General features: G+C 44.5%; 1 protein-coding gene and 1 long non-coding RNA gene across 3 annotated transcripts; one reads left to right on the top strand and one right to left on the bottom strand.

Annotated features, from left to right (window-relative positions):
• Positions 1 to 133: 133 nt before the first annotated feature.
• LOC120536474 lies at positions 134 to 4,504 on the bottom strand. Of its 2 annotated transcripts, none has more exons than XR_005635118.1 (4): positions 4,412 to 4,504; positions 4,241 to 4,326; positions 3,552 to 4,122; positions 134 to 203 (listed from the first exon to the last, which is right to left on the bottom strand). It is a non-coding gene; the product is annotated as an uncharacterized LOC120536474 (long non-coding RNA). The 2 variants fall into 2 exon arrangements; XR_005635119.1 differs by lacking the exon at positions 134 to 203 and adding an exon at positions 1,341 to 1,424.
• Positions 4,505 to 4,645: 141 nt separating this feature from the next.
• On the top strand, positions 4,646 to 14,583 carry si:ch211-11k18.4. Its single transcript, XM_039764848.1, has 12 exons — positions 4,646 to 4,921; positions 7,339 to 7,450; positions 8,732 to 8,825; positions 9,003 to 9,057; positions 9,145 to 9,285; positions 9,357 to 9,517; positions 9,599 to 9,697; positions 9,785 to 9,930; positions 10,068 to 10,239; positions 10,348 to 10,460; positions 13,797 to 13,881; positions 13,970 to 14,583. The coding sequence occupies exons 1-12, from the start codon at positions 4,804 to 4,806 to the stop codon at positions 14,024 to 14,026; spliced, it is 1,353 nt and encodes a 450-aa protein (XP_039620782.1). The 5' UTR covers positions 4,646 to 4,803; the 3' UTR covers positions 14,027 to 14,583.
• The last annotated feature ends 189 nt before the right edge of the window (positions 14,584 to 14,772 follow it).

The raw sequence follows: 14,772 nt of genomic DNA on the forward strand, positions 1-14,772 counted from the left end.
AAAAGTCTTTAGTAGAAGTGAAGTTCACTTACAATAGAGTATTAATTAGGAGTCAATCACACCGAAGTATTCAACCTCCAGGGGGTGCTAATGAGCCTTCTCAGTTCAAATCCCCTTTAATAAAAGGATACGTGGCTGTGTATCTGTGTGCCCATCTGGCTGCCATGTGTCTGTCGTTCCAACTGATGGTGAATCACAAACTCCTGTAGGAAGTAATAATGATATTCAGTTTATTAGTACATGCATTTCAAAATTCATACCAATAGAAAGTACAACGCGCACGTTAACGCTGAGGTCTACGACGACAATTTAGATTTCAACCCATCTTAGACGAGGTAACTCAGCTAGTCAAGAACAAAAACGAAGGCAGCTGGCAGTTAAGCTGTTTTATGGCTACTTTTAAATCTTTTCTTTCTCCGTTCTTTTAATTTCTTCTTTGACCCTTTGATACTTCTCACCTCTTTTCTTTCTCTTGAGTATTTTAATGTAAGCATCCTAAATCACTGGAAATTTAAACTGCAAGATGTGAAAATTATAATGAATGATACTGCAAAGAGACATTTACCATTGTGGATGGTGTGCCAGGCCATCGCTGGAAAGCCTTTGGCATGTGGGAAAAAAACGAGAGTGGGCACACCCTGTACTATGACCAGGCCTCAGCTTGAACCCAGTCTCCTGAAGCTGTGAAAGAGCAGCACTAACCACTACACCACCATGCCACCCATTTCGCAAAAGGAACAACATAAATCTTCACAATTTCAGGGATGGTACTTGTAAAAGTTAGCTTTTTTCAGTTTTATTCTCTCAATGCCAATCACGCTATAACACGCCGCCCCCCCGGATCTGACTCTGAGTAACAGTGCCAGCGTAAATTCACACCCAATCTCATGCTGTTCGTTTTCAAATAATATTGCATTAGTGCGATAATGTTTTCTGATCGGTACTATTCAGGTCATAAAATGATTTCTTCAAAATATCATACATGCCTCCGTCTGTGTTTTTTTGTTTTTTTTTTTTTTTACATCATACACCATAAGGTGCCTACTAATTCTATGTGAGCAGGAACACTCAAAAAAACTGAATAAAAAAACTCAAGTGACGGTGAGATACGAAGACGGCAGATTCACCAGCGTTTGTGTGTCAGCTTTGATCCCTCCAGATCAGAGAATGTCCAGTTCCATTGTCTCCAAACAGAGTTGTGGACAGAACTGCCTCTGGAGAATGGAGCTTTCACCCGGGACAACCTTCCTCACCCATTCCTGGGGTGAGCACAGCAGCTTTTCCAAGCTTCACCCTAGATGGCCAACCTCAGACCCTCCATTACAAAGGGTACTGGTGCTCGGCAGTGGCTTTGTTTTTACTGGGTATTTCTTTCTCCTTTGCAGCTCCAAGATGCCCGTGAGCCTTGCTTGTCAAGACGCCGTCTAGATAGATAGATAGATAGATAGAAAGGTACTATATAATAGATAGATAGATAGATAGATAGATAGATAGATAGATAGATAGATAGATAGATAGATAGATACTAAAAGGCACTATATAACTATTAAATAGATAGATAGATAGATAGATAGATACTTTATTAATCCCAAGGGGAAATTCACATAATAACATATCTCCTCTGGGACAGCACCATTTTGTGTGCCATGCTTCTTCCACCCTTTCAAGGCCCTCATTCCCCACCTCTACAAGTTCACTGGAGTTGGAAGGCTGTCATAAGCTGCTCTAAACAAAGAGGGAAATGTGACAAGGCTGAAGCTTTGCACACCTGGATTTGGCCAGTTTTTCCCATTCTTCCTAAAAGGTCCTCTCATGCTCTGTTAGACAGGATAGGAAGCGTCTGTCCATCTCCAGGTCTATCCGCACATGTTCTGTGTACTTGAAGGCGGGGGGGAGTGGTATTGGTTGTAAAGTTTTACTTATTATGAACATGTTCTTCTTAAATTTGCATATGCTGGATTTATGTCCAAGTGTCTGTTGATGGCATTCTCATTTGATAGCTAAGATTCAGCCAGCTCTCTGGCACTTTTAATACTGGCTTTAAATTTTACTTGTACATTGTCCCAGTTAAACGTATGTCCTGTTGATGTGTATGTATGTATGGTATGTGGGTATACGGGTGTATATATATATATATTGTCACAGGCAGCTGGGGTTGGAGCCCAGCCTGGACGCCTAGGAGGACCGGAGGAGGGCTTGTGCCTCCTCCAGACCGTGAGGGGGCAACCGCCCTGGTTGTATTGGGGGCCACGGGTAGAGGGCTTGGAAGCCCAGCCTTATAGGGGCCCGTGGCCACCGCCAGGCGGTGCCCCAGTGCCTGAAGAAACCTGGAGCCCAGCACTTCCGCCACACCAGGAAGTGCTGAGGGGAAGAGGACCTGGAACACCCGGAGGACTTCCGGCTACACAGTTGGTGCTTCCGCCACACGGGGGTGTGTCGACGGAGGCTCCTCAGAAAGCACCTGGAGCCCATCCGGGCGTACATAAAAGGGGCCGCCTCCCTCCAGTCGACAGCAAGAGTCGGGTGGAAGTGGACGGAGCTCGGAGGAGAGGAGTGGAGGCGGTCTGAGGACTGAGCAAGGCATTGTAGTGCGGCCAGGACTGTAAGGGGTAATTGGTGCTGCGGCACTGGGTTTGTGCACTTTCTGTAAATAGAGACCTTGTAAATAAACACGTGTGTGGTGAACCAACATGTCTGCCTGTCTGTGTCCGGGCTGTACCCCACTATATATATATATATATATATATATATATATATATATATATATATATATATATAAAATATAAGTATATGATATACAGTATGTGTATATATACAGTATATATACAGAGAGAGAGAGAGTATATTCACAACTTTATAACTACCTGCCTAATACTGCATAGGTCTCCAATACAGCTCTGACTTCACAAGAAGGTGTTCTGTGGTATCTGGCACTGACATGTTAGCAGGAGATCCTTTGAGTCCTGTAAGTTGTGAGGTGGGTCTCTGTGGATCAGACTAGTTTTTGTAACACATCCCCTTAATGCTTGTATGGAATTGAGATCTAAGGAATCTGGAGGCCAAGCCAATACCTTGAACTCTTTGTCATGTTCCTCAAATCACTCCTGAACATTTTTTTTTTGCAGTGTGACAGTATGCATTATCGCGCTGAAAGAGTCCATTGTCGCCAAGGGATACTGTTGCCATTAAAAGGTGTACGTGGTCAGCAACAATCCGTAGGTAAGTGGTATGTGTCAAAGTCACATCCACCCGAATGCCAGGACCGAACGATTCTCAGTGAAACATTGCCCAGAGCATCACACTGCCTCCACTGTGTAATATGCCATATAATATAATGTATGCACTATATATATATATATACTGTATATATTATTTAAAAATATAAATTATTCAATTATTATTATTCATCCATACATCAATTTTCTTAATCCACTTATCCAGTGCAGGCCAGGGTGGCAGTGTAGCTGTAGCCTACCCCAGCAAAAAAAGGGAACAGAACACAAATGAAAAATTGAGATTTCAAGGTGGGGAAAACAAACTGTTTAACTGACCTTGCAAAGGCTTGTTTGAAATAATACCAATCAAATGGAGTGCTGTCTTTTTCCATCACTGGACAATAACTGATGCATACTTCTTCTGGGGATTTGTCTTTATTGGATTATTTGCAGAAGAGGTGGAGATACCATAAATATTAAGGGCTTTCTTCTTGTTTCTGTTGTTCTGGGCTGAGGGTAGAAAGGCAAATGCATAAAAGACTGTCACCAATGTAACTACCAAATATGTCTCTCTTTCTACCTTGTAAATCCAGTTGATCAGAACCCTGAGGCTGTGGGTTCAAATCTTGTTACTGACACTGTGTGACCCTGAGCAAGTCACTTCACCTGCCAATGCTCTAGTTGAAAAAAACAAAAGAAATGTCTGGGTGACTCAGGGACGCTCAGAGACTCGTCCTGAAGCCATTCCAGCGTCGTCTCGGCTGTGTGCTTCAGGTTCTTGTCGTGCCGTTGCCCCAGTCCTTGATGACATGCACTCTGGACCTTTCTATATCTGACTGCAATCATCCTTCCCTCAATTCTGACCAGTCAGCCTGTCCCTGCACCCCCATGGCATGATGCTGCTCCACTGTAGGGATGACATCAGACAGGTGATGAGCAGTGTTTCACATATGAAAAGAGATGAGAATTTTAAAATTAACTTATTTAATGTCTAAAACTGGTAATTTTTTTCATATACAAGTTACCTTAGGATTAGACTTGTCCTCTTACAAATCACCCATTCGTACAGGAGCGCAAATAGGAGTGGCAGCTTGGGGAAATCTCACATTTACTGTAAACGTATTAATAAGTTAATAAGATGTATTTTACATATTGCAATATGCTTATACTGCACATATCATACGTTTTCGGTATACCTCAGTCACTTAAGTATACGGGGCTTTGTTTTAGTTTCAATCGAGACTGACAGCTGTCTCTATTCTTCACCGTCTTCTTTCTTTCAAACCCTCAACGGCAACGCTTCTCTCGCACCCCACAACCTCACTTCCGTTTGGCTAGATGACGTCACTGGCCGTGGGCGAAAGGCCTCCAGGGATATGCAGTATTCCATGTCCTTCTATCCTTTCGCCGCGCGAGCCGATTAAACTACACTACCCGGAATGCAACGCAGGCGGCAGCTGACGTGGAAGAGCGCTCTTGCCACGGTTACCGGGTGCTTTCAAAAAATCACCGGCGGTGGCAAGGCGAGCTTTGCTAGCCTCAAGTTTGACTCACTTTCTTAGCTTCTGTTGGTGGGCACGACTACAGAATGTCAGGCAGAGTGAAGTCTCGGACAGCTGCAAACTTCGACCCCTTGGCTGGCGGCGTATCTTGCAACGAGAGGATACTACGGGAGTGTCACCAGCTCTACACCGATACGAGCAATGGTGAGCGGGATGCCTGGAGTGGGCAGTTCGAGGCTGTGCTCAACTCTGGGGTACGCTGGGTGGTCTGGGACGCCTCTTAGAAAGTGGGTGGGGGTACTGCTGGAGTGAAAAGGAGGAAAACTGAAGGCGCTGGGAGAGATTGATACGCGACTGGAAGTGTGGAATGGAGTACTGGGTGGGCTTAACTTATTTAGGGGGCTGAAGTAGCGCGCGCTCGAGACGGTGTGGTGGGCCGAACACGACCATCGGACTGATGGACGAGGGCAGTAGAACAATCCTGCTGCGCTGCAGTCCAGTGGTCCTCAACCTCGTGGATTTAGGTTTTTTGTTCCAAGAACAATTAGAGTCGTTTTATCTCTCATTGTTTAATTAGCTGTTATTTTGATTTATGTTCCGATTTTTCTTACAGATATTTGATCTGAATCTAATATATTTTTGTATCTTCATCTACTTAACACTGACTTTTGTAATCTCACCTTTTCTGTGGAGTTTGTCCTTTTAATTGTATCCAAATACTGACAATTAATGACACAAAAAGCAGACGCCAGCGCTGTATAACATTTTAATGTTACCAACTTAGTAATTAGTAGTTAAGAAAATTAACAAATACAAAATGCTAAAAAGCAATAAAGTATTTTTTGAGCAAATCAATTTCTCCCTCATTTGGTAGAAATTTAGCTTGACCATGTAATTCAGTATGTGACTAAGGAATGTCCTGGAAGGAAGTTTATGACAGTTAAAAGTACAGTTTGTAATTCAGACATTGAAATTCTGGCTGACGGAGTTTGTTCTCTTTATTTGCCCAGAGTCAGATGAGTTATGTCATCCTCATTAATGTTTCTGTTCCTCCCTCTGCAAATGGGGACTCGTGAATGGAAATAATTCACTCTGCCACCAACACTTTAGTGATGACTCATTCTGACCCTGCAGTTGTTATATGTGGTGATGTCAAACATGTGACTGTGGAAGGAGCAATGACAAACTTCCAATAGGAAATGACACGCAGCACGTGCTCTGTTGAAATGTTAAAACGCCTTTAAGTGTAAACTACCGGCACCTTTGGGCAGAACCGACCACACCCTGATTCCCAGCTACAAGCCTGTTATTAGACGGCATCCTGTTACCTCCAGAGTTGTGAGGAAGTGGAGGCTGAAATGGCTCTGAATGTCAGCCTCCGAATGACAGACTGGGAAGTGATGTGCGAGTCGCATGAAGGTGATATTGAGGGTCTCGGTCTCTGCCTCCCTGACTATAGTAACCTTTGTTTTGACCCAGTGGGACCCTCGAGGACAAGTGTGTAGCTTTCTAAACAACAAGCTCTGCATGACTAAGGAGCTAAATATAAATAAAAAATGGGAAGAGCAGTCAAATCTGGTGACAAAGAATGAAGAAAATGGAGCTTAGAAACATAAAACAGAAAACGAACTCACTCTGAATAACATGAAAGGTGTCTGGAAAGGACTGGACAGAATTCCCAGACTCCAGCAATCCAGGTCTCCGGTGCTGGAAGGGAATGTGGACAAAGCTGATGCCGTGAACCAACATTTTCTTCCAATGCCCAGTCCCTCCGTTTATTAGGACAGTTTCTTCTGTCCGGTGCCTTTAAGGCCCAACTCAAGACCTAGTTGTTTTCCTGGGTTTTCTCCAAGTTCTTGAGCTTTTTCTTATTACTTATTATATTTTGTTTGCATGCATTGTGGTTATTTTACTTTTGTTTGCTTTTAGTTGTATTTTTAGATTGCTGTGTTTGCTTATGTTGTACACAATGTTGGCTTAATTAACACATCTTTAGTTAAAGATAAATTAATTTTGACATCTGTGGGGCTCTACCTTCTGCCAGAAAGACCAGGCTGTTAGAGGCCTTTACCTTACAGAATAGCCATCACTTGGGACGTAATTGTGAGTTGCATTGTGTCGGAACTTAATCCAAGACGCCTTATATTTAGGCCTTAATATTGAAATCTAAACTCCTATGCATATCTGAGGGGATGTTTTCTAGTTGTGTGTATTACCACACTTTTACATGCAGAATGAATACGAGGTCCCCAGTCCACCGTTTGAGGTTGCTAATGGAGAGCGTGGTGTCCAAAAATCTGTGGTCAGAATCATAATGCAGCCTGTCTCTTCAGAAAGGAGGCTTCAGTCATGACGAATGTCACAGAGGGTGTAGCTCACTTAGATTTGAGGCTTACAAGAAAGGATGTGACTTCAGTTAACTTGTGCGGCACACATACATTCAATAATCTGAAGGTGCCATCTTAGAACGCGCACCTGTTTTAGGCTTAACTCTGTTTGTAGAATCATCTAAATGAAGAATATAAAAGTCGCTTCTTCTTGTAGTCGGGCCGTGTAATGTGAGTGTGACTATACACTCCTCAGACTGTGTGGCATTCATAATCTCTCTTCTGTATCCTCAGGACTGATTAGTATTGCTGAGTCACTTTCCATCTCTCTCCTGCCACCCCGGAAGAAGATCACAGTCATGCTAATGGGTAACCATTCCGCTGGCAAGAGTTCCTTCATTAACTGGTAAGACGTGTTTGAACTTCAAAGTTGTTCTCTAAACTAAGCAGCATTTTGTCTTTTATTAAAAATGGAGACGGAAAACCTAGTGGGCCAAACGGTGGTCTAATTAGTGGGTCTAATGATGGTCTGCAGTAATGCGTGCTCATATAATGATGGGGTTTTTCCCACCTGGTGTTCATTTTTGCTGCAGATTTTTTAATTTTATGTTATTTACACGTTTGCTACACTTAATTTTGTATTTGGGGGGTTAAAAAAGTTTTGAACTCAGCTTCATTAGTTTAAAGAGTTGTGGGGGCTTCCACCAAGACCATCCTAGCTACATGACAGAAATGTGAGTTTCCAGTCCTTCTCCTCTGATTATTAGGAAACAGTCAAAGGAGCAGAGTCCACAGGTGAAGGTGAATGAAAGAAGAAATAGGGGGCTACCATGTGCATTTGTGACCCTCTCCTGACTTCTGTCCTTAAAAACTGTTTATCTTCCACTTGCCCATTATTATTATTATAGTTGTTAAAACGAGTTTCCCTTAAACTTCTCATACTTCTGTCACTGCTTGATGAGTTGAACTAAAGATTGCTGCCTTGACAGTAGTCCCCAAGAAGCCAGGGCAGGTTATGAGTGGTCTATCTTACTTTTAAATCCAGATTATAATCTTGATCATGATGTCTCATCTCAATTAAATAATTACCAGGGTCGCCAGTGTTTAATTGACCCATCCCAGTCTAGCTTCAGAACACGATACAGCACTGGAGCTGCTACAGTCAGGATTATAAATAACCTCCTTATTTCTGCTGCTGACTCAGGGGGGCTGTCAGCATCTTAATAATGCTTTTGACGTGGTCTGCCATGAGCTTCTAATAGGCCAAGACAATTTCAATGTGGTCAATTATAGGTTCATTACTGTCCCACGTACACAGTACAGTGAAATATATACTTTCTTATGCTAATCAACGTGCAACTATACTCCTCTAATGTCCCAGAAGATCTGAACATTTAATGCCGTACGCTAATGGTCCTCCACCTGAATGCGGTCTGTAGCTGTGCTCAGCCTGTTTCCTTCCTAGCCACACTGTCCTCCCCGCTGCTAACGTGTGGAATCAAGTGACATATTTACAAGGGATTCTCTCACAGAAATAACATTTAGTTTCTTCAGCAAGGACCTTGTTGGGGTTTGTTTGCTATGGTTAGCTGAAGACATTTTCAGGTGAACTCCATCGCTAAATGTTGTAATATTCTAAAGCCGTTTCTTGTGAGATGTCTGTTCATGATGCCTTTGCATCTTACAGGTACATAGAGGAGCACATTCAGAGGACTGGCGTGGCCATTGAGACCCAAGGTTTCAGCTTTGTCACCAGTGGAAGAAAGCGTGAATCACTTACTGTAAGCGCCAACCTCCTTGACACATACCTGCTGGCACTGAAGGAAAAGGCTGTTGGGACAGATTTGCTTGATATTCTGCTGTCCTGCTAGTGCCAGTTTTCACTGGCTGTTTGTAAATTGACTCGGGCAGATGATGCTTAGTCACTGATTTGTCTGCCTTGTCGCTTTGCTTTACAGGGCAATGCCACCCTCCACCTCTACCCGCACTTCAAGCCGCTGCAGGAGTTCAAAGGTGCGTCTGCATGACCCTTGTTATTCTTGAAGGCTTGACAATTTCTGGGTCAGTCCTGACCTCCCACGTTGCTCTTTGCTCACACAGGTGTGTCTGAATACCTCAGCACAGAGATCTCCACGTCCAAGCAAAAAAAATTCAGCCTGGTGACATTTGTCGACACGCCGGGGCTTGTCGACGGTGACATGAAGTATCCGTTTGACGTGGACCAGGCCATTCTTTGGCTCGGTAAGTGTCAGTGGCGGGAACGCTGAGCATTTGCTCTTGGGTTTTCTTCATGTTCTTTTTGTGCTCTGCAGGGGAGCTCTGCGATCTCATCTTGGTGTTTTTTGATCCCATGGGCCAAGCCTTGTGTAAGCGTACGCTCAATATAGTGGAGAATCTCAATGAGACGCAGGGAGACAAACTACGCTTCTATCTGAGTAAAGCTGATGAGGCGGGTGGTGAGAGTGACCGCCAGGTGAGTGGGTAGTAAATGAAAAGATGTATCACAGACGCTAGCAAATGGCAGTAAGTTACTGGCTCTGTCCCGTCCCCACAGCGCGTCATGATGCAGATCGTTCAGGAGCTGTGCAAAAGGCCTGGCCTCAACAAGTGTGGCTTTGACATGCCAACCATTTACATTCCCAACCCCAACAAAGTGAGTGTACGTCTGCCTGCCAGATTTCTACTGTTTCTGTTAGCTGTACCACTGACCAGTCTGTCCATCTTCTTTGTGTGCCTGTAGCCCAGCCGCTGTGTCAATCAGATTGAGGAAGTGTGTCGTACAATTGAGAAGACCATCAACCAGACAGTTCAGAATACGCTCAACACTGTGGAGAAAGACTGTGAACTGATTGCAGCGACCGTGGAGTGCCGGCTTAATCAGGACAGGTCTGTGTGTGGTGGTCGCGTGTGTCTGTCTGTGCCCACAAGCTGACTGAACCGATGAGCTCAGGCTCGCCTGTTCAGACCAAGGCTGTCTTTTGCATGGCCCCCTTGGTTAACTTTTACTGTCTTTGCTCATGTAGGGAGGCCTGCACTTTTAACCGCCGTGCACACTTCAAGGGCTTTGTTTTTGGGTTGCTCGGCTTTGCTGTTCCTCTCTTCCTGCTTGCTTCCTTGGTCCTGGGCACCATGTCGCGGGAAGTACTGGTCTTGGCGCTCGGAGAGAGTGGTACGGATGTGCTGTCGGTGTATCTGGTGAGTAGATTGCATGTGCCAGCTGCACCCCCACCCAGCGCTTTGAGTTAAGGTGCATAGGTGGTCTGTTTTAATGAAATTGACCGTCCCTTCCTGTCTTCTCCTTAGTCTCCAGTGGCTTACATTTGGAGCATGATGCCCAAGGAACACTACATGTCCATCTGTCTAGGACTAGCAGGCCTGTCGGTCATCTTGTTGCTGTTGGCCAAGTGGTCTTTCAGGTAAGTGCGAGATTATCAAGTGACAGGTCTGTACTCTAAAGGCACATGTTCATGGTGGTGGGATTTGAAGTGGGCTGTGCATAGAGGACAGCAAGCAGACATCGCACAGCTGCATGGAGGAGTGCAAACACTAGGGTGCCAACTATTAGAGACAAGAGTGTACTTCGTCCATTTCCATCTGCTTGTGTTCAAATGAAGACCAAACCGTGACAGGTCCATGTATGTAATTTCATAAGGTGTACTTTTTCAAATGTCTGTACACTGCCGGTTACATTTTGGAGGGTGCCTTGGTGTCTCTCAAGTTAATTCCATATTATTTGCTCGTGTTTCTTGTGGACAGCATAAATGTGTGCAGTAATAAGTTAATGGCAGCAGAGGAACAATTGGTCTGGTTTGAAAGCTGCATTTCAGGCGCTGTAGTAACTGTCATGAACGCAGCCACATGAATGAAGGTTGCTACTGCCTAGTAGTTTAGATGGGCTGGTAATGACAGCATTGATTCTTGGGATGGTAAAGCAAGACCAATGATGTCACCAGTCCACTCTTCTCTGGCGATTTATACACAAGTGGCTGCTGTCGTTTACTCCGCACAGTCCTCTGTGGTAGACAGACGTGGGCACAGTCTGCCTACCAAGAACGACACCTCAACATATTCCACCTCTGCCGTCTCAGAAGTTTTCATGGCAGCACACAGCCGAACTCCTCCCCAACCGTTGCTGTTCTGAAGCAGGCAGGCCTTCCGTTACCAAACGCCATCTTACAGTGACTTGGCCACATTTACTCAATGACAGGTTGTCGCATTCCTAAGGATTTCCTGTGTGGGGTAACTGGCCGTGGGCTCCAGAATTGTTGGCAGGCCAACTTTACATTACGAGGATGTATGCAAACGTGACTTGAAGGCATGTATTATGGACCTGACAGCACGGGAGGTCACTACATCAGGCCGCAGTAAATGGAGGCAGGCTGTCCGCGTAGGCATCATGAGGTCTGAGGAGACGATGAGCAGACACTAAAAGGCTAACCTCACTTACACCAGGGTGGTGTTTGTAAATCGGACTGTTCAGTCACAGCACGTGCTGCAGCTCAACACCAGGCTGACCAAACCATCATGCGCTTGGCACTGTTGTCTCAAGACAGAAGGACACACGTTCGTCATCATGACTTTTTCATTTCCTTCAGAGATCCCACATGAAAGGTTCATTTTTGCTATGAACCTCCTTGATGTTAAACACGCAAGTCTGATGGGCTTGTAATTCTCTGTAAATACGCGCACAGTTCATACTGGGGTGGCGGGTTAGCTGTTCCAATCCAATGTAGAGCGTTGGGGTGAGTAACATAGGGGACAGTATGGAATAGCATCATGCTGAAAAAAAAATAAAATAAATCACAAATGTGTGCATGTGTTGTGCCACCCTCTGGTAACTCATCAATATTCATGAGTGGGGCGGAGCCTTCAACCCAAAAACACAAAGGTGCGTAAACAAAAAGCTGTAAGGGCGGTTTTAGAAACGGAGCCGTTATTTGATCAAGTGACGGTGAGGACCGTGTGAGTCGGGCGTCGACGCCAATCACGAAACCGAGGCGCGTGACACGGCATGACTCAACTGCTGTGATGTGCCTGGTGAATTCGGCCACCTGATGGTTCATTGTGGGGCAAATAGGTCATGCAGGACAAAAAGGCGAAATGACGACTGTCATCAAGTGGAAGGACAAGAAAAACATTAGCCCACCTAAGCACTCTGCACGATGGAGCTGTCGTCAGTGTTTGTGTTGGGGGAAATGTAGAAGTCACCAAGTTTTCCACCGTGGTTTACCGACCACAACACAAGGACTGCAGCAGTCGCACCAGTCAGGAAACCCAGGGGTCGGCAGCCTGTCAGCGGGGTCGTGCTGAACCTGTGTTACAATGTTACTCCGTGTGCTGACATGACTACCAGTTCAGTTACATATCGTATCACAATTGGCCCGGTTGAAGTCCATTATAACCAGATCTTATATTATTGCTCATTCATTATTTTTATAGCATCAGATTTGAAAAGAATGTTTTGTCACATTTTTTTTATAACTGCATTCGGTGGCTTTTTTTTTTTTTTTTGGTTCCAATTTTTGGACTAAAATAAGTAGTTTTTTTGTTTCTTAAAGCAAGAAATGGCACTTTTTACAGCTTCTTCACTTTTCTCATCAGAGTTTGTAAACGTGGACTTTGATAACGTCGTCTTTGTGCACTTGACGTACGACACTTTCACAGCATAACGCACACACAGCTTGATCCTTTTGTTGTACGAATCCTTATTCATTCATCCAAGAGTCCTGAAAAGAGCAAACATCAAGTTTTTGTCTTTTATGAGTCATATTAGGGCAGCATATCTTCTTATATAATATGCTACCATGGCTGTCTGTTTGTCTGTCCGGGATTTTAAATCACTTGTAGCTCGCAAACCGTTTGACTGACTAACCTGAAATTTTTTTGTACATATAGTACGTGACGTCTACTATCCACTTTCAAGGAGATGATTGACCTCCAAGGTTATTCCTCTTATTTGTATTTAATTGTAGAGTCAACTCTTGGCCATGTGGCACATGTGTACGGGTGCCATTCTCATTCACTATCCCCTTCGCCATCACCTCCCCTACCTCTTCATATCTTAAGTCTTCAATCTGCCTCAAAAATGATTTAAGTTCCAGCTTAAGTGAAAAATGAAAGAAAAACGTTCTAAGTAATTGTAACACAAACACTGACTTCATCAGTTTTAACGTGAAAAGATGCCAACGAAAGAAGAGGGCCGCTAGGGTGGAGGAAAGAAGAGCAGGAGAGAGGATGAAAACTAGGAATGTTCAAGTCAAGTGGGTTCACGGCACGTTACCATTATAGCAGTGCATCCACCGTTACTGGTTACTTAATAATGATAACAAGAGGCTTGTTTTAATGTACTGCGGCCTGCACTGAACACGTCACATACAAAATGTAGATGAGGGCGCGAACACATGCACTGTAATTACAATATCATTTTACTATATTTCAATCATAGTGCCACTGAAAATCTTTCCGCGTGCCACAGGTTGCCAACCCTTGTCCTACCCTATCATGTACAAGCAAGAAAAAAAAAACAGAAGACAAGTGAAAAGAAACGCGCTGGTACTGTTGTGGGTTGGGCCGTCGAGCCGTACGTTGCTGACTGGTTGAGAGTGTGTCACATGACAAGGTGTACTAAATCTGCCTCAGTCCATCAGTGGCACTTTGGCATTTACAGGATTCAGTTACACATAATAACATTTTTTCTTTTTTAAAAAAAGTCCACAAGTGTCAAGCCTGAGTCTTGTATTTCTGTGGTGCAGGACCCAGCGGACTCTCTCCAGCAAACAGAAGAGGCAGCTGCTCGACCGAAAGGCCTACGTGGAGGAGGTGGTGAAACAGAAAAAGGTAAGCCTTGTGGTCATTTGGTGGTCTTCAAGCCAGTCTGGCGCTCAGGTTATCTCACTTGCCCTCTCCGTCTGTCTGTGTCTGCCAGCGTAAGCTGTATGAAGACTACCTCCGCCAGAGTGTTGGGGACCATGACATGGACTAAGGCATTGGCTCGGTGACATTGAAGCTGGGATTAACTGCTCAAACCACTTGAGGGGGGTGGAGGGTGAATGCAGTCTGGCGTTGGACTCTGAATGAACACGTCTTCATCTCGAGCGGGCCCAGCTCTGTGGCGGTGACTTCCTCTACAAACTGAGCGGACACCTCCGCTCTTCATCTTACTGACTCGAGTCTGCTGTGAACTGCACTGATGACTTGTTTATGGTGAACTTTATACCTGGTGTGGCTTTGATTTGGGGGCCGGCGAGTCCATCGTATGTTCTGCAACTCCCATAATTCTTTGCCACCCCAGAGTCTGGCAGAGAACCAAGGCGCCGTGGGAGCTCCAGGCCTGCACCCGCCTCCTTCCCAGAGCGCTACCTCAGCAGGGCTGTAACCGCAATAGCTGCGCCAGATCAGATTTTGCTTTTCCCTTTTTTTTTCTTTTTCTAAAAAGGGAGCTACGCACTGCCATTAATGAGTTCACTCTTTTTCTTTCCCTCTTTAAGTTATGTGATTGTAGACAAGAAAACTAACATTGTGATAAAAGTATAAAACCAGTACTGTGCCTTGATGTCTTGTGTTTTAAAGTTGATGCAGCTTTTTTTTTTAACTAAAACATGCCCTGGGGCGCACAGCTGGCACCCACTACCACCAGCACCTTCTCTTTATATTTCCTGTCTTAAAAATGAAGAAGCAGAGCTACTGAAAAGTTTTTTTGAAATCTTGTTTATTCAAGCCTGACTTTAC

This window comes from Polypterus senegalus, chromosome 10 (genome assembly GCF_016835505.1).
Source record: "Polypterus senegalus isolate Bchr_013 chromosome 10, ASM1683550v1, whole genome shotgun sequence".
Classification (NCBI taxonomy): Eukaryota; Metazoa; Chordata; class Cladistia; order Polypteriformes; family Polypteridae; genus Polypterus; species Polypterus senegalus.

Bases quoted from the DNA above. Each gene is read 5' to 3' on its own strand.
- si:ch211-11k18.4 (XM_039764848.1), top strand. From the start codon at position 4,804: ATGTCAGGCAGAGTGAAGTCTCGGACAGCTGCAAACTTCGACCCCTTG. The intron at 9,518-9,598 runs GTGAGTGGGTAG...CCGTCCCCACAG, and splicing joins GTGGTGAGAGTGACCGCCAG to CGCGTCATGATGCAGATCGT. The intron at 10,240-10,347 runs GTGAGTAGATTG...TCTTCTCCTTAG, and splicing joins ATGTGCTGTCGGTGTATCTG to TCTCCAGTGGCTTACATTTG.